Below are 19153 nucleotides of genomic sequence, written 5' to 3'. Positions count from 1 at the left end.
ATCTTTTCAAAGAACTAGCTTTTAGTTTCATTGATTTTCTCTATTGATTTTGTTTTCAATCTCTTTGATTTCTGCTCTAATTCTTATTATTTCTTTTCTTCTACTTTTTATTTTTCTCTGCCTTTTCTAGCTTCCTAAGGTAGAAACTTAGGTGATTGATTTTAGATCTCTCTCCTTCTCTAATATATGTATTCAATGCTATAAATTTTCCTCTAAGCATTATATCTCACAAATTTTGATAAGTTGTATTTTCATTTTCATTTAGTTCAAAATATATTAAAATTTGTCTTGAAATTTTTTTTCCTTTGCTCATGTTATTTAGAAGTGTGTTGTTTAATGTCCATGTATTTTATGGTTTTCCAGTTATCTTTTGTTATCAATGTCTAGTTTCATTCCCGAAATTGTGAGTTGAGAGCAGACATTGTAGTATTCTATTCTTTTGAATTTATTAAGTGGTATTTTGTGGCCTGAAATGTGGTCTACCTTGGTGAATGATCCATATGACTTTGAGAAAAATGTACATCCATTCTATGGATGAAATAGTCTATAGATGGCAATTATATTCAGCTGATTGATGGTGTGGCTGAGTTTAGCTGTATTCTTCCTGATTTCCTGCCTACCAGATCTGCCTGTTTCTGAGAAAAGGATATTGGCATCTCCAACTATGATAGTGGACTCATCTATGTCTTCTTTCTGTTTTATCAGTTTTTGCCTCATGCAGTTTCATGCTGTGCTGTTAGATGCATACACCTTAAGAATTGTTACATCTTCTTGGAGAGTTGACCCATTTAACATTATGTAATGCCCTTCTTTTTCCCTGATAACTTTCCTTACTTTGAAGTCTGGGCTGTATGAAATTAACATAGCTGTGCCTGCTTTCTTTTGATTGGTGTTAACATGGTGTATTTTTCTCTATCCATTTACTTTTCATCTATGTGTGTCTTCATATTTAAAGTGGGTTTCTCGTAGACAATATATAATTGGTTCTTGGTTTCAATCCACTATAACAGTCTCTTTTTTATTTGTTGCATTTAGACCAGTGACATTCAAAGTAACTACGGATATAGTTGAATTAATATCTGCCATAAGCATTACTGTTTTCTATTTGTTGTCCTAAGTCTTTGTTCCTATTTTTGTCTTCCATTCCTTTTCTGGCTTTTATGCTTTTAATTGAGGATTTCATATAATTTCATTTTTTCTCCTTTCTTAGCAAATCCATTATACTTTTTACTTTTTTTAATCATTGTCCTAGAGTTTGCAATATACATTTACAACATCAATCCATGTCCACTTTCAAATAACACTATACCACATCATGGGTAATGTGAGTACCTTATAATAACAAAATAATCCTAATTCCTTCCTCTCATCCCTTGTACCTGCTATTCATTTCACTCATATATGAGGATAAATATATATATACGTCCATAATACATATATGTATACAAGTATACATAAATATATGTGTATATGTATGCGTAATACATATAATTGAACACATTATTGCTGTTGTTATTTTAAACAAACTGTTGTCTCTTAGATCAATTAGGAATAAGAAAATAAAAGTTTTTATTTTACCTTTACTTTTTACTTCTTTGATACTCTCTTTTTTTCTTTATGTATATCTGAGTTTCTGATCTCTGTTATTTTCCTTCTCTCCAAAAACTTCTTTGAAAATTTCTTGCACGGCAGGTCTACTGGCAACAAATTCTCTGGATTTTTGTTTATTTGAGAAAGTCTTTATTTCTCCTTAGCCTTTTGAAGGATAATTTCGCAGGGTACAGAATTCTAGGTTGGTGGTTTTTTTTGTCTCAACTTGTTTTTAAAGATTTTATTTATTTATTTAAAGGGAGGGAGAGTGTACATGAGCAGGGGGAGGGGGCAGAGGGAGAGGAGAATCTCAAGCAGACTATGTGCTGAGTGCAAAGGCTGATGCAGGGCTCAATCTCATGACCCCAAGATCATGACCTGAGCTGAAATCAAGAGTTGGAAACTCAACTGACTGAGCCACCCAGGTGCCCTCTTTCAACATTTTAAATATTTCATGCCATTCTCTTCTTGCTTGCATGGTTTCTTAGGAGAAGTCAGATGTATTTCTTATCTTAGCTCCTCTGTAGGTAAGATTTTTTTTCCTCTGGCTTCTTTCACAATTATTCTTTATCTTTGATTTTCTGTAATTTGAAAATGATGTGTCAAAATATAGTGGTTTTTTGATATTCATTCTGCTTGGTGTTTTCTGAACTTCCTGGATCTCTGGTTTGATATCTGACATTTAATTTGGGGAAATTCTCAGTCATTATTGTTTAAAATATTTCTTCTGTTCCTTTCTCCCTTTTTTCTCCTTCTGGCATTCTCATTATGTGTATATTACACCTTTTGTAGTTGTCCCACAGTCCTTGGCTATTCTGTTTTGGTTGTTTGTTGGTCTTTATTCTCTTTGCTTTTTGGTTTTTGAGGATTCTATTGAGATATCCTCAAACTCAGAGATTCTCTCCTCAAATGTGTCCAATCTGCTAATAAGCCCATCAAAGGTATTCTTCATTTCTGTTACAGTGTTTTCATCTCTAGCATTTCTTTTTGGTTCTTTCTTAGGATTTCCATCTCTCTGTTTACATCGCCCCTCAGTTCTTGCATGCTATCTACTTTATTCATTATAGCCCTTAGCATATTAATCATAGTTACTTTAAATTCCCTATCTGAAAACTACATCATCCCTGCCATGTCTGTTTCTGATGTTTGCTCTAGCTCTTCAAATTATGTTATTTTACCTTTTGATATGCTTTGTAATTTTTTCTTGATTGCCAGGCATGGTAAATCAGCCTTTGGTAATGTGGGGGGCGGTGGAGGGAAGCATTCTACGGTCTTATGATTGTGTCTCAGTCTTTTAGTGAGCCTGTGCCTCTGGATTGTGAACTTCACAAGTGTTTCTCAGGTTTTTGCTCCCTTTGTGTGAAAGAGGATGGCTAACATGGGTGGAGTTGGGTATTTCCCTTCCCCAGGTCAGTTAGGCTCTGATAATAGTCTAGCAGGTTAGCCAACAGCTAACAAGTTTCCCCCAAGGGCAGGCTTTGTTAGCAAGGACAGAGTTCTTTGGCTATTTCAAAATGGTTCCACTTCTCCTCCCTGTGCCAGTAACCCAGCAGGGTTTCTCTCTGGTACGCACCATGGGAACCTGGTGGAGCTCCTGGAGATAAATCTCACAATCCTGTGGCATCCCCCTATGCCTGGCTCCCCTGGAGTTTTGAACTCAGAATAGTCTGCACCACCTCTCCTTCAGGCAATTCACCTACTGCAGTTCAGATTTTCCTATCCTGGCACTGGTTTCTGCAATGGTTTGCTGCATGAGAGTCTCTGCTCCAGTATGCTTGTCTTTCCAAGCTTATTCCAATCTGTATTTGCCTGACTTTCCAATCTTGAGGGCACTGGTTTGCCTCTGTCCTCTCCTCTCTCGCAGATCCAAAAAGACTTGTTGATTTTTCAGTCTGTTCAGTTTTTCACTTGTTGTTAGGATGGAATAGTGACGTCTAAGCTCCTTATATGTGGAACCAAAAGTCATAAGTACCCTCCTTCTACACTTCACATTACAAATCAACCAGGAATAATTCTCTTCCCCTCTTGGCTAGAGAGACTTGATGAGTCCTCAGGGACTTCGAGTTACCACATTCTCCACACCATCCTGAAGAGACACTGAAGCCAGCAACATCACTCTCAGCTCCAGGGAAAAGGCAGGGAGGGAGACGGACAGTTGAGGGGGGTCATATACAAAAAGAAGATAGATTTCAAGTTTTCTTAATGACTTTAATTGGAGACTCAAACCCTGTAAACCATAGTTCAAGCCTAGTTCTGTGGGACAGTGTCTGGTTCTCCCTGAGGTCATGGGAGGAGAAATGCATAATTGAGGTTGGAACATGGAGCCCCTGTCTTTAATTCCAGAGTAATTCCAGCAAATTATGGCTGCTGGATAAGCCTTAAAATAATTGTTAATGTCACCAAGCTATAAGTTCCTTTCTTCAGATGCAAAATCTTCCTCCTATTTGGGGAAGTCTTTCGCAAACTATGTGGGATCAAAATACACCTCTGTACCTGCACTAAACATCTACAAGTAGAAAGCTTCTTAATGCAGTCACTGAACTGGCTGCAAAAACACTCAGGCCTAGAGAAGTTCACTCCCTCCCAAGCTCACTCACTGTGCTAACCCACTATCCCCTCCATCAAGCATCAGAGTTCTCCCAGACCCTGTTCTGAGAGGATAGAACCCTAGAAAAGACCAAATACCCACTGCTTGATTTCCATGACCAGAGTCCTTTGAGGCCCCAACATAGGGCTGAACTACAGTTTGCAAAGCTGTGTATGATAACAGCCATTATAGTAACCTTGAATTTTTATCTGCTGTTCTTCTTAAGAACAATTGAAAACACCTTCACAGTAATGATATCATCAGGTTTGCCCTCTCACCGACTCCAAAAAGAAGAAAGGGGGCAAACCCCTTCCCTTTACATTAAAAGGAAACATGAGGCCTGGAGAGGTCAAGGACTTGTCTATGGTTTCACCTCCCATCAGGGCAAAGGGCTACAGAGGGCTCCCATCTTCTCTGTCTGGACTCTATTTGCAAAATGCTGGAGCACAAAGATTTGACTGTTTCTCTGCATTTTTCTTATTTGTGTCTTTTCTCTCTTAACCATAAGGGCATTTCTAGACTTGGTAACCCCTCCCAGTCTCCTCCAGCCCCCTGCAGCCCAGAGCAGATAGCCCCTGAGTCCTGCAGGAATTCTCACTGCCCTCATGCTCCTATCTGGCTCCAAGCTCTATCGGGTGGAAGACACCACGTATGCTGTGGCGATGTATTTCTTGCCATTTCCATAGGTGGACTTGTCCCAGGGATAGGTCTGGATGGCCAGGGGATATCCGCCCAGGCTTAACTGGCACCTGTGGGGAAAGATGGCCAAGTCATAGGAGCCCACCACATCTCTCCATGCCCATCCCCTGACTGGGAAGATCAAGCCCAACCCATGCAGAAGGGCTCCGCCCTGACTTCAACAACCCCCAGGAGAACTGCCACAGCTTTCTTCAGACATTGCCTCCCACTCCCCATGCACAGGCAGCCCTTCAAAATTGTGCCTTAGTTTCTATCTTCTTAAAGAACCCTGCTCCTCATATTTCCCAGGACAGTATTCTAAAATCTCAGATTCTAGAGCTGAACCCCCAGAAATTAAATGTCTGCTTAGGGTTTCAGAAGTAGTAGGACCCAAAGTCCTCAGATGTTAGAAGAGATGAAGCCCAGTGGTTTCAAGCTATACTCTCTGGGGCTTCAGGTTTCCCCCTAGCAGCCTTGGGGACCAAATAGAGAGGGTTGGAGCACCAGGGCAACTCCATTCCTAACTGTTTTACATATGAAGGTTCTGTGTAAGATTTCACATGGTGGTTCTGCTGCTAAGATAAAGTTTGGCAACCACCAGTCTTATCTAACAACCTCATTGCCCAAGTGAGAAAACTGAGGTGCAGAAGAGTGATTTGTCCAAGCCATTAAGTTGCAGAATCCAGCTCTCCTGATTGTCCTGGCTGAGGAGAGCCTGTGGCCCCAGCCTGCTCCCCAGGCCTGGCTGGCCCAGTACTTACACTTTGCCTGGCCTAGCAATGAAGCACAGGGAGTAGAGCGCAAACTCAAATTCAGGGCTGCTCCCAATGAAAGCTGAGCCCACTTCCTTATAGTAGCCGTCCCAGTTGAACTGCATGGCTAACACGTCAGGGTAAGAATCCCACTGTGGAGAGTAGCAAAGGGGGCCTGGTGAATACCATGAGCAGAGTCTGACAGAGAGGTGGTACATGGTTAGCAGTCAGCCAGGGTTTGCTGATGGCCCGTTAGGGGCCTGTGCGAGTTTTCTGGGGAGGCTGGATTCTTTACATGGACCAAGGAAACAGTCTGCCCTGCTAAGGTGTCTGAGCCCTACTTGGACCCTCTGTCTGGAGCTGCCAGTGTGCGTCTCCCAGAGATGCCAGAGCCCACATTCCTGTGACTGCCACCAGGGCCGCGGGGGCCATGACTGTTTCTTGTGGCCATCACACGTGGAGGAGGACAATTTATTGTCCCCAAATTATTTCCTGGCACAGGGCAGCAAAGGTTTCTTTTTTTTAAAATGTAAGGAGTTGAACTCAGGCTAGCCAGGCTGAAACTTCCAGCCAAGGCCACATTCTAAGGAAATTTGGGCAGGGGGTCATTACACACCTTTGAGACTTGTCTTCCCCTCTGAGGATCCTCGCCTGCCCCCAGCCTCCCATCCAGGGATAGTGCTCTCTGCCTCCTGCCCTCTGCAGCTCTGGAGCCTTCACTGTTTGGAAGGGAATCTCAGGGTCCTGGCTGCCTATCCAGCAGATCAGGAAGTCATCTTCACCATCCCCACTGGGCGGCCAATGAGAGTCAGGGTGAGAGGCAAGTCTGGCTGCTGGGAGTGCAGAGTGAGGGCAGGAGGTCTGCGTACTAATAAGCTTCTCCAGCCCACGAGGTCAGCACTCAGTACTCACGGGGCCGTCATAGACGTGACTGTAATAGTCAAGCAGGCCCTCCTTCTCTTGCATATAGAAGCGGATCCAGTTATGGAAGCCGGTGACCTTGCCTTTTTTTATTTCACCTATAATGAAGAGTTCAAGGTGGGTGATCTGGGCCTCCCCTCCAACCCCTTTTGCCCCTCCCATGCCAAGGCTGTCCCCCTTCTTGAGACTTTGGCTTGTAGAATGCACACCTGCTTATCCCCTTGCCCTGACTCCCCAGCATCCCACACATCCCTTAACTCTCACCCAGGAAAGCCCTCCCCACCCCCTTTCAGCTTAAGCCCTTGGGAGAATTCCTCCTCCTGGTTGGCCCCGGGTGACCAATCTGGGATATTCCTCTCAGCCATTTCTCCAGTAGCAAGCCAAACTTGGTAGGAGCTTTATGGGGTGGAACAGTGGGCAGAAAGACCTTGGCCCTCTTGGAAAGCAGAGAACCATTCAGAAGTAGACAGCCCTGCCCCCAAACACACCTCCTTCCTATGTGTGCCCTTTGGGAGCCCCAGTATCTGGTCTCCTTTCCCCTTTAAATACTCCAGAAGACACTGTTCCTCAAAAACAGCTCCTCGGACCCCTCCGTCTTGGCTTGGGAGTGGACATTGTCCGTCCCTGAGAGCTGGCTCGACTGCTGATTCATCAGTGCCTGATGCTGCCCTACTCCTGAGGGAAGCCGTCTCTCTTCATTCCTCCAACTCTTTCTTTCCAAGCAGAATGATCCCACCTGAGAAGACGTGTTCAAAGCCACTTGAGTCCTCCTCTTCATTGCCTCTTAAATAGAGCCCAAACCACATGTTCTTCAAGTCACTGACAAACTCTTGTTCCGAGCTGTAGCGGTCTGTGGGGAGGAACACAGAGCACCTAAGAGAGGGGAAGGCGGAACCAGGTCCTGGCAAGCAGGGAAGGGCCACCTGCTCCAGCACATCAAGAAACACAGTGGTTCAACCAACAAACGTGTTCAGCTGTCCATTCAGTAACTATCCACAGTGCACCTGTTCTGTGCCTAGCCAGGTCTACAGGCTGAGGATTCAGCAGGGAATAGCAAGGACAAGATCGCTGCTTTCATAGTTTCCATTCCAGTGGAAAAGACAAATAATAAACAATATGATCAGAAAGACCTCTCTGAGAAGGTACCACTAATCAGAGACATGAAGGATAAGGAGTCAACCACACAAAATCTGGGGAAAGATTCTTCCATGTGGTGGGAACAGCAGGTGCAAGGTTCTAAGGCGACCTGGGCTTCGTGTTTAAAGAGCTAAGGAAAAGTCAGTGTGGCTGGAGCATAGTGAGCGCACGGGGCAGTGGGCGGACAGGAGGTCCAAGAGGTAGGCAGCGGCCAGGCCTCACAAGCCATGGCAAGAAAGTTGGGGGTCAGTCAAGAAGTAAAAATACAAAAATATTTTAGATTTACTGTCTATGTTCTATGTGCCCCAACTGTTCTAAGTGCTTTCAGTCCTCACATTGAATCTTCACATAAGGTCGATACTAATTATCCCCAATTTAGAAATGAGGAAATTGAGGCAGACCAAGGTTATGTAACTCACACAAGATCACACAGTTAATAAGAGGTAGAAACGGCACTCGAGCCCGCGCGATCATTACACATGTCTCTTAACGACTTTATAGCTTCTTAGAGGTGAGAGAGCCACCGAAGGGTTTGAAGCAGGGGAATTATGTGAGAGCTTTGTTCTTAAAGGCTCACCCTGGCTGTGTATATAAAAAAGTCAGTGGGGTGTAGGAGCCGCAGAGAGACCAGTTTTGAGGCTAACACTCTGTCCAGGTCAGAAGCAGTGGTGGCAGCCATGGGAGGGGGGGTGAGAAGCGGTCAGATCAGGGATAGATTTTGAAGGAGGATGTGACAGACGTTACTGATCGAGGAGTGGAGGTGGGGAGCCATGAGGTAAAGAGAAGAATTGAATATAACTCCTGGGGTTTGGGCCTGAGTAATGGGATGGACTATGGTGTCATCGATGGGATGGGGAAGACTGAGGAAGGAGGAAGGGGTGGGAATCATGAGTTCTCTTCACACTAAGTTCCGAGTAGATGCCATGAGAGAGCCACGTGAGATGTTAGGCAGCTGGGGCAGGTGCAGCGTCGGCCATGTGGGATGTGAGCTAGAACTTGAAGGACAGTCTGGATTTGGACAGGGAGAGAGGTGAGGACAGGAGAAGTAATGGAACAGCCCGGCCTCAGTATCGGGTCCCTGGGTCCCAGACCCGGCTCCGCTCGGGACTTCCCTGGTCTCAGACCAGTCAGCCAGCCTGGCTGGCTTCTGTCGGGAAAGCTGGAGGGCGGGCCGGACTCCCAAGACTCTCGCTTATGTTTGCGGCAGAGGACCGCCAGGGGGCGGTGCGGGATCGCGCCCTCTTCACAGGGGCGGCCTGTCCCCCCGCTTTACCCAAAAACCGCCGGTGACTCACTCGTAAGGGAAGGCAGGCAGACGGAAGGCAGCCGCTCTGGGCAGAGGGGAGACCTGGACAAGAGCTGCCCAGGGGGCCCAGCCCAGCGGCCTGGAGTTCCGTGGAGGAATCTGCGGGACACGAAAGAAACACAACCCCTTGCCAAGAACTCCTGCGGCTCAAACCTTTTTTGGTCTCATTCAGATGTATCCCTATCTGGAGCCATGCTAGCCAGAACCCCTCCCGGGAGAAGTTCTGGGTGCTTTTCTGTTGCTGTTTCCCCATCAAAAACGTGGAGTGAGCCACGCATCCTTCCTGGAGCTGGAGCAGGAGAGAGGAGAATCAGGGACCCTCGGCGCCTCCGCGATCCGCTGAAGTGGGGCTGCGCGGGGTGACTCCGCGTCTTGCAGGGAGCCTGAGACTGGAGCAGTGAGTGCGGGGATGCGCGGCGGCCCAGAGCAAATCCGAGGAGAGCTGACTTCCGAGCCACACCAAGGCGGCTTCCGCTGCTTAGGCCCGTGGTCTCTCCGGGGCTCCTCTGTGGCCCCCTCGGAAGTCCGCTGGCCACCGCACACACACCCCCGCCCCACTCGCTTCACCTCCCCACCCTGGAGCCCCAGGCCTGCCAGGCCCTCGTGTCCTCAGCCCTGCCCCGTGGGGCTTGGGGAGGCTCACTCACTCTGGTGACGGAGGAAGCCATAGAGCTCCTTCAGGACCGCGGTCTTCATGACCTCTCTGAGGAAGGCGTCCTGCTCGGCCAGCTGCTGCGCACTGAAGTGCTCCCCGCGGCCCGTGGCCCGCTGGTAGTTGTTGAGGAGGCTGATGAAGGCCGCGTAGGTCGGCTTGGAGAACAGCTTCTCGTTGACATACGTGAAGAGCCTGGGGGAGGCGGAGGGAGGCCCGAGAGAGGCCTGAACATGGAGCAGAACCCGCACCCCCACCCCCGCAGGGGCGGCCAGACCCGGCGGGGCAGGCCTGCGAAGGTGCGGGGCCGGAGCAGAGTGGGGCCGTCAGCCCCTCCGGAAGGGTGTGCCTGAGGCGGCTCTTTTCTCCCGCTGCAGCGCTTGGAAGGTCGGTTCTCTTCGCAGCCCGTCAACCACAGAAACCCTCCCTGCTGCACACCCACAGTCCCTCAAGCTGTCTTTGTCTCCGGAGACCTACTTTGTTCTCTCCCTTCGATCCTGCCTGCCCTGAGGAGAAAAGGGCTGAGGCGTGGAAGGAAGCGAAGCCAGCCGGGGGTGGGAGCCGGTGCGGGGCACTGCGCAGGAAGAGTGAAGGGGACTCACGGCTCTGGGCAGCGGTCCACGTGGTCTCTGGTCTCCGAGGGCGAGATGCGGTTTTGGCTGTTGAGAATGATGTCTTCCTTCTGGGCTTTGTTGATGTCCGCCCTGTAGATCTTCTCAGAGACGCTCTGTAGCTCCTCCTTGGTTATGGCGTCCCTGCTGTAGGAGAAGCCCTCTGGGAGGGATGGGGAGGGGGCTCTCAGCCCAAGGAAGGCCCCGGGGGGGAGGGAGCAGTCTGTGGGCCCCCTCCCCTAGGCACCTTCCAGAAGCCAGCAGCCAGGGAAAGAGGCGGCAGTCCATCACCCTAATGGTTGGACGGCAGGGCCCTCGGGGCCTCAAGGCTACTTAAAATCGGCAGGTGGCCTCCCTGCAGAATGTCCACACACTCCTTTGCAAAGGTTCTCAAACTTGGGTGCCCCCCAGAATCACCTGGAGGGCTTGTGAAAACAGGTCTGGGGGCCCCGCCCCCCGAGTTCCTGATTCAGTGGGTCTGGGGGGAAGCCCTAGAGTCTCCCTTTCTAATACAGCCCCAGAAGGTCCTGACGCTGCAGGTCCAGGGAGCGCACCCGCAGGACTATTGCTCTGGAGAGTTCCTCGGTCCCTGGGGCCGCGCCAAAGGGAGCAGGAGACTGACCGTGGCCACACAGGCTCTCGAAGTCCTTGCAGCAGTTCCCAAACTCTGGGAAGCGGGCATTGCAGTGACACGGCTGGTGCCTGTCGAAGGCCTCGTGGCAGCGGTCCCGGCAGGAGCTGGGTGCCGAGTACAGGTCTGAGAGGACAGGGAGGGGTGTGTGTGTCCTGGACAGACCCCTAGAGGTCGCTTCGGGCCGGCCGCCGGGTTCTCTCAACACCCCCACCCCCACCACCCCAGCCTCGCCCTCCGCACTCCTAGTGAAGATCTCCAGGGAAGGAAAACAAACAGGCTGAACTGGTACACACCCTCCACGGTCAGGAAGCCCTTTCTGAGAGGCCAAACTCTACTTTCTGGCCTGTTGTTTTTATAATCTTCCCACCCTAAAAATAAAATCTCTTCCACTTCCCTCCATAGGCCTCAGACTCCCTTTCCTGCGTACACGCCAGGCTGCCGAGGCCAGCCCCTCGTACCACCTCCGGGTGTTGGGTTTGGGGTCCGCCTGGCTCAGGCCTGTGCCTGCTGCCACTGGGTTGGCTGCCTCCTCCTTGTCACCTCCCATGTCCCTCCTCCTTTAGCCTGCAGGCCCCCCTTTAGAAAGACAGACTCACTGCTCGCTGGGGCCTCCAACATCTCTTCCTCCAGCCCCAGGAATGGCTCTGGCTCTTCGGGGTCCTCTTGCACTGTAGGTCAGAGAAGTAGAGTCACCAGCCCCCCCCAACCCCCTCACCCCCGAGGGCTCCCTTCCCCTTATGTCCGATTCTCAGTTCCCCCAGCCTCCGGGACAAGCAGTGCGGTGGAAGAAAATACAAAACAGGGGCTAAGGCACAATGAACAAGGAGACAAACTGAAAATGGAAGACAGAAGGGGACAGGTGGCTGAAAACTGTTACAAAAAGTGCAAAGAATTTCCCCAGGTGACAACTCTCCTTGCCACTTGAGCATTCTGGTACTCAGTGTGCTCACCTTACAAAGAGGAGGGGAGGCAGGAAGGGGTGCCTTCTGGATTGAAAACCCTGGTTGGGGTATAACTTTTCTTTAACGCGCTTTGATAGATGGACAGGCTTGCCCTTCTCCAAATGACAAGGCCCTCACTTAGGAACATCCCTTACCTATAATAACTCCCAGTCACGGTCAAGGGTGAACTCCACCCAGGCCCTCTGGGACTAAGAACTGTTTCCTGAGATACCAACTTCCCTTCTTTCTTTACAACACTTGGCAATGGCCACAGAGATGGGGGGAGGGCGTGTTCAGAAAAGCACGTTCATATTGCTGCCCCGTTCCCTTGGCCTGCAGGCTGTGTGACTGGAGCCTGGGCTGGGGGCAGAGCAGTGTGGGCAGAGTGGGGATGGGGAGGAAGAGGAAGGATGCTCCTGGGGACACTGAGCTCCTTTCTCACACGCAGTGGGGTAATTTCCCCCAAAGAAGCAAAACGATTACAAAGTGATTCAGAATCCATTAGTGAGTTTGCTGGATAGTGTTGTCTTATTACCATCAGAACCACAGGGCAGGTGATTCATTCAGCAACACACATCTTCTGATCACTTACTTGGTGCCAGGCTGTGCTCTAAGTGCTGACAATCCACAAGGTCCTTAACTCCTCAAATGTTATGCTAAAGAGACTTTCAAGGGCTGATTTAGAGTCTCAAGCATCATCCATATTTTTTTCTGTGGGAAAAGGATTCTGAGGTGCAAATCAGAGACTTGGAGATGGACTGGCTCCTAAGCTAAGTATTTTCTGTGCTGTGAATGCCAGCCCGATGGTCCAAGGTAAACAGGCTCTCCTGTGTCTGCTGAATAGGGCACAAGGCAAGAGAAAGGTGCAGGCTCTGATTCTGGCACTGAGCTCTGGACCCGGGTCTCCCTCCCTGGGCTTGATCAGCAGAACTTCTGCTGGTATAGATGGTGTTTTCATGTAAATTGAAGGAGGGTTCCTTCTGGGTGGAAGCAACCCAGTGGGCACATGGCTGGGTCAGCATATACCACCTTTGGGAAAATTAGGAAAAGGTACTTCTTTCTCTCAGCAGACACAACTCTTCACCAAGGCTCATGGGTTAGCAAGAAGGATATGGACTCTGTTTTGGTCAACTTGCCTTCTCAGCCAGGTGCCCCTGTGCAGTGCACAACCTGCACAACTGTATGCCATGGTCTTGCTAGCCATTCCCTACCATGGCTTTAGTGATCATGTTTTCCAAACTGAGAGTCGGGGCACCTGGTTTGACAGTGAACTTAATAAGGCTTCATGTCACAAAGCAGAAGACCATTTATCTGGCGGTCTAAAACACTGGAAGCATCCAAACAGGGAGATTATTCAAAACAATTTGTTCAAGTGATTCCTTTAAAACTATGTTGTTAGAGTAGCAGAGAAACGATTGGCTTCTGAGAGCAGTGCATGTCCCATTTAGTCACTGGACAGGGAATGATAGATTGAAAATGCTGCAGCCGCTCGGTCCACTCATTATCGGAAGAATGGTGTGAATCACGACAGTCACTGTGACGCCGTGCAGGCTTCCTGGTGGCACGCAAGTTGGAAAGTTCTACTCCCTTTTTACACTTTTGCAATGTAAAGTGTTGAATTACAATTGGTAATGGGACTCATGTTGTATTAATGTTTGTTACCATTCTGCTATTTTTGGAATTACTTGAACTTTCAAAACATTGTTAATCCTGATAGTTCAGATAGATATTCCAGGTAAACAACCTATTTTCTTTGAAGTTGGGGTTTTATATTGGGGACATCCTAGAATACCTGGGACAAGTAGTGGCCAAATCCCTGACCTTTGCGCTGCCCCTCAGTGTCCTCATCCCGGCCCCTGGAGTCTTGTCATCCATCTCGAACTCAGCTCTGAACTGCTGGACACCCGAGCCAGCGTCCCTTCAGGCAGTCTGGGCGTGGACATGGCCTGGCCCGCTGTGCCTTTCAGACCCTTCACCCCACAAGAAGCCTCACCAGTACACAGGTGCTCATAGTCTTCACAGCAGTCCCCATGCCGGGGACACTGGCGGTCACACTGGCAGGCAGCATCCCGGTTAAATTTCTCATTACAGCGAGATGCACAGGACTCCAATTTTCCTACGGGCAATAAAGGTCACAAACTCAGCTCTGTGAGGATCCTATTCTCCTCATCAAGGTGCACCCTGCAGTAAGGTTTGCGGACGGGGGCACGGGCCCCACCTAGCAGGGAAGATCATTGCTATCTGCAAGGGAGAAATACATGCGCAACCTCTCACGCACCAGCAGAAGCCTCATCCCCACCACCCACCACCCACCCTATGTTGCAGGGCTCATTATATAGATGAGGATCACAGACTCGAATGCCGAGTGAGGCTAGACCTCTAACAGAAGCAAGTAAAGAAGCAAGGAGGCAGTAGGAATTGGTGGGGACCGTGACAAACTTGGAAGTGATGCTCGGCCTGAAATTGGCAGCCGCTATCAGCTCCAGCCACTTCTGCCATGTTGGGATGCAGGCTCAGTGTTGCCAGAGCCTCTAGTTTTTCAAGAGAAGCCTTTATTTTTATGTGAAGTTTTCCAATTTTTAAAAAATTCAGGCAGACCAACGGAAGAGGTCTGTAGGCTGGTCGTGACCCACAGGCCACCGTTCACCTGTCACGTAGATCAAGGTGAGTCACTGCTGCCCCAGTGATCCCACCTGCCCTCTCCCCTCTGACACCCCCTTCCTCTCATCCTGTCCCTTTTATGTCTTCTGCTGCTTTGTTCTTTGCTCCCCTTCACCTGGTCTCCCCTGCATCCTGTTTCCCCCAGGTCCCATCTTTCTGTTTCTTCTAGTCTTTGGAATGCGTTTGAATTAGTTTATGCTCCGGTGGGGGAAGAGGAGAGTATGGGTGCAAATTGGATTCTGGAATAGGATCCGTTGTGTAACCACAGACCACATCCCTTACTCCAGCCACATGGCTTGCAGAAGCAAATTTTTGGTCACAAGGGGCATAGACAAAAAATTTTGAAAGAAATGGTACAAACCCACTACCACTCCTAAAAACACAACCCCCGCCATGCCCACCCCAGCAAAGACAGTGTCAGGAGATATCTTTGGTGACAGCTGGCTTCAGGGACCCTTTCCTTCCACTTTGAGCTTTAAGGGTAATTACAGAGTCTTTGTTTCCACTTGAGGTTCCTGAGGTTTGGATTTCGCGAATGCTGGGTTTAGGGGCCAGGCTGTGGGCGACGGAGGATGTCAAGATCAGAGTCAGTGTTGCCATTAGCATCGAATTTGTATGAACGCAGAAACTGAAACCTAATTTGGGCCAGAGTTAGGGTTAGTTAGGTTTAGATTAAGAGCTATGGTTGGCAGGGGCGCCCGAGTGGCTCAGTTGTTAAGCATCTGCCTTTGGCTCAGGTCCTGATCCCAGGGTCCCAGGATCGAGCCCTGCATCGGGCTCCCTGCTCAGCGGGAGCCTCCTTCTCTCTGTCCCTTTCCCCACCCCCTGCTTGTGCTCTCTCTCTCTCTCAAATAAATAAATGAAATCTTTTTAAAAAAAAGAGCTTTGGTTGGGATTTGGACTTGAGTTAAATTTGTTGATAAAGTAACAATTTTGTATTGCTGTTTGGCTGAGGAATGAGGAGATAGGTTTAACACCACTTCAGGGTTGAAGAGTGTGTCAGGATTAGGAGAAGAGAAATTATCCCACTTTCGCCTTCGATTAGATTTGGGGTTTGGTTCTGGTGGTGATTCCACACAGGTACAGTATCTCAATTTAAGCCTGGATTGGGTGGGAGGTGAATATTAAGGATATGGGTTTAGTTACTGTTTGGATCCTGGGCTTAGGGTTTATACGGTGTTCATGTGGGTGGCATAGCAAAGAGCTTGAGAACCTGGACTCTGGGGCCAAAACTGCATAGGGCTGGAATTCTGGTTCTGCTGCTTTCAAGCTATAAGGTCTTGGGCAAGTTATTTGACCTTCTGTGCCTCGGTTTCCTTATCTGTGAAAGTGGCATGACAATGGAGTCCATCTCATAGAATATTTATAAGAATTCAATGAGTTGATATTTGCAAAGCACTTAGTACAGCGCATGATACATAGTAGCAACATGTGCTGCTTAGATAAATAAACAGTGATAGGGTCCATGCCCAGCTCCAATGTGGCAAGCGCTCAGACTGGCTGGAGCAGTCTTCCCTGTGGACATACTTCATCTAGCTGACTGCCTCCCTGGGTTTCAGCTGGGCTGTCCCTTGGACTGGGCTGTCAGTGCATTTATGCTGCTGGCAGGTTCCCAGCTGACGTCATTGCTGTGAGCCTGTATTCTTTACATTAAAGAGGTGTCAGGTCAAGGTTAACCAGGTCCCGAGGCAGCCTCAAGTTGTGTCCAGGGCCTCCCACGCGGCCAGGGAGGCAGGCCTTTGATCCAGCGGATTGTCCTTAAAAAACAACCAGGCCCAAGGCCGCTTGTCCTTTCAGGGGAACTCCTCCTGAATCTTAAATGATGCTCCCTTGGAACCTGAATGCAAAGACCTTAAGGAGAAATTTTTAGGCCATGAGGAAGGCTCGGTCAGCTGCCTGCAAGGTCAGCCTGGCAGAACACCCAGAATCCAAAGGGAGAAAATTCAGACAAATCAAGGCAATGTTCACAATGGGCCAGATCAGCAGAGTCCCAGGAAAGAACTCACTTCATTCCAGTAGCTGGCACAGGTTGAGAAGGGCTCCGAGTGAATAGTCAGCTCTCTGGAACTCAGGAGAGCACCCCCCACGGCCCTGGCTAAGTGGACTTTTTCATCTCTGTTCAAGAACTTTGTCCCCAGTAAGAGCCCCCTTCCAGGGGTTCCCTGTAAACTTGGTCTGCTTCAAGAAGACCTTGGGATTTGAGGGTGGAGGGGAGAGGTAGGAGGGACTTTTCCTCATAGGCGCCTCGCTGTGCTGTCCTGGGGACACTCAGCAGACGAGTCACCCCGGCTCCCTACTCTGGTGTCCCCACCCTGTGCCTGCGAGCCACACAGGGCTTGGTGTGAGCCTTGCTCACGGGCCAGGTGTTGAGTCACTGCTTCAGCAACCATCTGCCCCTTGGCCTCTGCCTCATCTCTCTGAGCCTCTGCCTTCTTCATTTTGGCCTTGCCTATCTCAGACTCAGGGTTTCCCTCTATTCCCCTTGAAAAGCTTAGGGCCTCCCCTGTCTCATGAGATGCTGAATTTCTCTGCACTCTCCAAGACTTCAATATGCCAGAAGGCCCACTCCTTATCCATGCTGCCCACCAAGAGAGCCTGGTCCCAAACCTGGGTGTCTCTATTACACCAGCACTCAGCCACTCTGAGGGTCAGGGCATCATCCTACATCCGTGCCTGTTCAGGAGCCCCAGATGCTGTTTCCCTGGAGACCTAGTCAACCAAGAAGATTCATTTCCAGGACCAGCTTCCTGCCCCAGTTCACCCAAAACAACCAGGGTCCTAAGACTGGCCATGACTCCTCCATATGATCCATAGTCTTGCATCTAAGTTCTGAGATGTTGGAACTAGGATGGACAATGGCCGAGCCTCCTCCCACCCACCTTAGGAAAGAAGGAGGCATTGCCCACTGGACCTGCAACTCCCCATCCATCCCACAGCCAGGCTAGATCACCCCCCGCCCAGGCGCAAGGGCTTCACATGCACTTCTGAAGGTACTGTTGCCTCTGTCCTCGGGCATGGCTGCCCAGAGACCCAGTGTCTCAAGTCGTTCTCTCCTGAGAGTGGGATGTGCCAACCCAGCGGCCGCTGGCTCACACTAAGCTAGAAGTTCTCATGCCCTCCCCATTGGCTGTCCACCCCCCAGGGCCCCGACAGAGTTGACTCCCAGCTGCTCAGCAGCAGGTGCCAGAATAGAGGTCCCCGGTCCCTCCCAGCCTTTTCCTCCAAAGGTCTTCCATTTGGGAATCCCATTACGGGTCTCCGTATACATAACCTGGCTAGAAATGAGGAAGTTTCTCCCAGGAATATGTATAAACATAATCGTAACCAAAACCCCAGCTCGCTGAGATTTCACACCACGTAAGGTGCTTTTTATACATTATCTTAATTCGTCCTTACAACAGTCCTATTTGGGAACAACCTGGGTTGGGTGGGGTGGGTATCAAGCTCTGATTCTTTCTCCTCTGGGCAGAGGAGGGTTCTCCCCACTCCCCTCAGCTCAGCCCCCTTCCTTAGCACTCGTTCCTCCACACCTATTAACCAACTACCAATGAACACCTCAGCATCAGCATTTTGCATGGCTACTGCTGTCCTTCTGCAGGCCCCATCCCCTGCGCCCCTAGTAACTGTAGGCCAGGACCCTTCTCTGTGCTCTAGTTCCTCAAAAACTGGGTCGAAGGCCCGTTCCTCTGACCACTTGTACAGCTTAGAGAGTACACAGCCTACCTCTTGGCCAGGGGCTTTTCCAGTTTCCCCCTGAGCCTGCCCATCTCCTGAGGCTTTTACCCAGAGCAAGGTCGCACCCCCAACAACCTCACCCACCCACAGGCAGTGGAGGGAGTGACCAAGGGCAGCCAGGCCACTCGAACCGAGCAGGCCACAGCCCCAGCTTTATATCATACAACAGTCCTGCAGACAAACCATGGTGAAATCAAAAGTCAGGTTGGACTAAGGGATGTCTGGGTCTCATCTTCCAAGGACTCAGGAAGGGGCTTCCATGACATTAGTTCATCAGCCCTGCAGCCCCCTTCACACAGTCCCCTCCACCCCAGAGACAACTCCTATACTCTGACAGGGATAGGTCTAAGGTGCCCCTTGGCTTTAGGACAGAGCTGACCCTCCCTTGTCCCACTCTGCTCACCCTCTACCAAGTTCCCTAACTCTCTGCTTCTTTACGTAGGACCCTTTCACCCCCACCAGATGATGACTTACCAGCCCAGGCCAGGCTGCAGAGTATGGCCACTATCAGGGGCACACAGGCCCTCATGGTGCCCAGTTGGAAGCCAAAAGGGGATTGGCTGTTGGACTTTCACTAGAGTCAAGGTGACTGTCACAGCTCTCAAATGAGCCTTATTGCCCAGGATGATCCTTTTAAAGACATCAGAACTTGTGGATCTGGTACCTCCAGATCCTTCCAGGAAGAAAAAGGGGAGGGAGGGACCCTAGATGGATAGGACGTGGAGAGGGGGTGGGGCCCTACAGCTGTTTGAAGCCAGGTGGAAGGTGACTAAGCAGGCAGGTAATTCCAGATGTTTAGAACAGGTAATACTAGCTGTAGCCAGAAAATAGGTCATGTAAGTAGGCACAGCAAGATAGGCCTGGTTTGGGGGGTTCTCTGTCCCAAGTGGGAGCACCAATGGGCTTGTCTCTGGGTGATGCCCTCCAAACACCCACCTACCAGCAAAC

General features: G+C 49.6%; 1 protein-coding gene across 4 annotated transcripts; it reads right to left on the bottom strand.

The window, feature by feature from the left end:
* Nucleotides 1-2002: 2002 nt before the first annotated feature.
* On the bottom strand, nucleotides 2003-18840 carry ENDOU (endonuclease, poly(U) specific). Of its 4 annotated transcripts, none has more exons than XM_021704833.2 (10): nucleotides 18680-18840; nucleotides 13803-13925; nucleotides 11465-11536; nucleotides 10857-10991; nucleotides 10226-10397; nucleotides 9619-9818; nucleotides 7265-7378; nucleotides 6520-6626; nucleotides 5617-5759; nucleotides 2003-4926 (listed from the first exon to the last, which is right to left on the bottom strand). In XM_021704833.2, exons 1-10 carry the CDS (start codon nucleotides 18732-18734, stop codon nucleotides 4806-4808), a joined length of 1242 nt encoding a protein of 413 aa, XP_021560508.2. In that variant the 5' UTR covers nucleotides 18735-18840; the 3' UTR covers nucleotides 2003-4805. The 4 variants fall into 4 exon arrangements, with proteins under 4 accessions (XP_021560508.2, XP_044771367.1, XP_044771368.1 ...); XM_044915432.1 differs by having other exon boundaries at nucleotides 11465-11530; XM_044915433.1 differs by lacking the exon at nucleotides 13803-13925 and having other exon boundaries at nucleotides 11465-11530.
* Between the last annotated feature and the right edge of the window lie 313 nt (nucleotides 18841-19153).

This window comes from Neomonachus schauinslandi, chromosome 5 (genome assembly GCF_002201575.2).
Source record: "Neomonachus schauinslandi chromosome 5, ASM220157v2, whole genome shotgun sequence".
NCBI classification, from domain to species: Eukaryota; Metazoa; Chordata; class Mammalia; order Carnivora; family Phocidae; genus Neomonachus; species Neomonachus schauinslandi.
The sequence above is the reverse complement of the archived record's forward strand: the minus strand, read 5'-3'. Positions and strand labels throughout refer to the sequence as shown.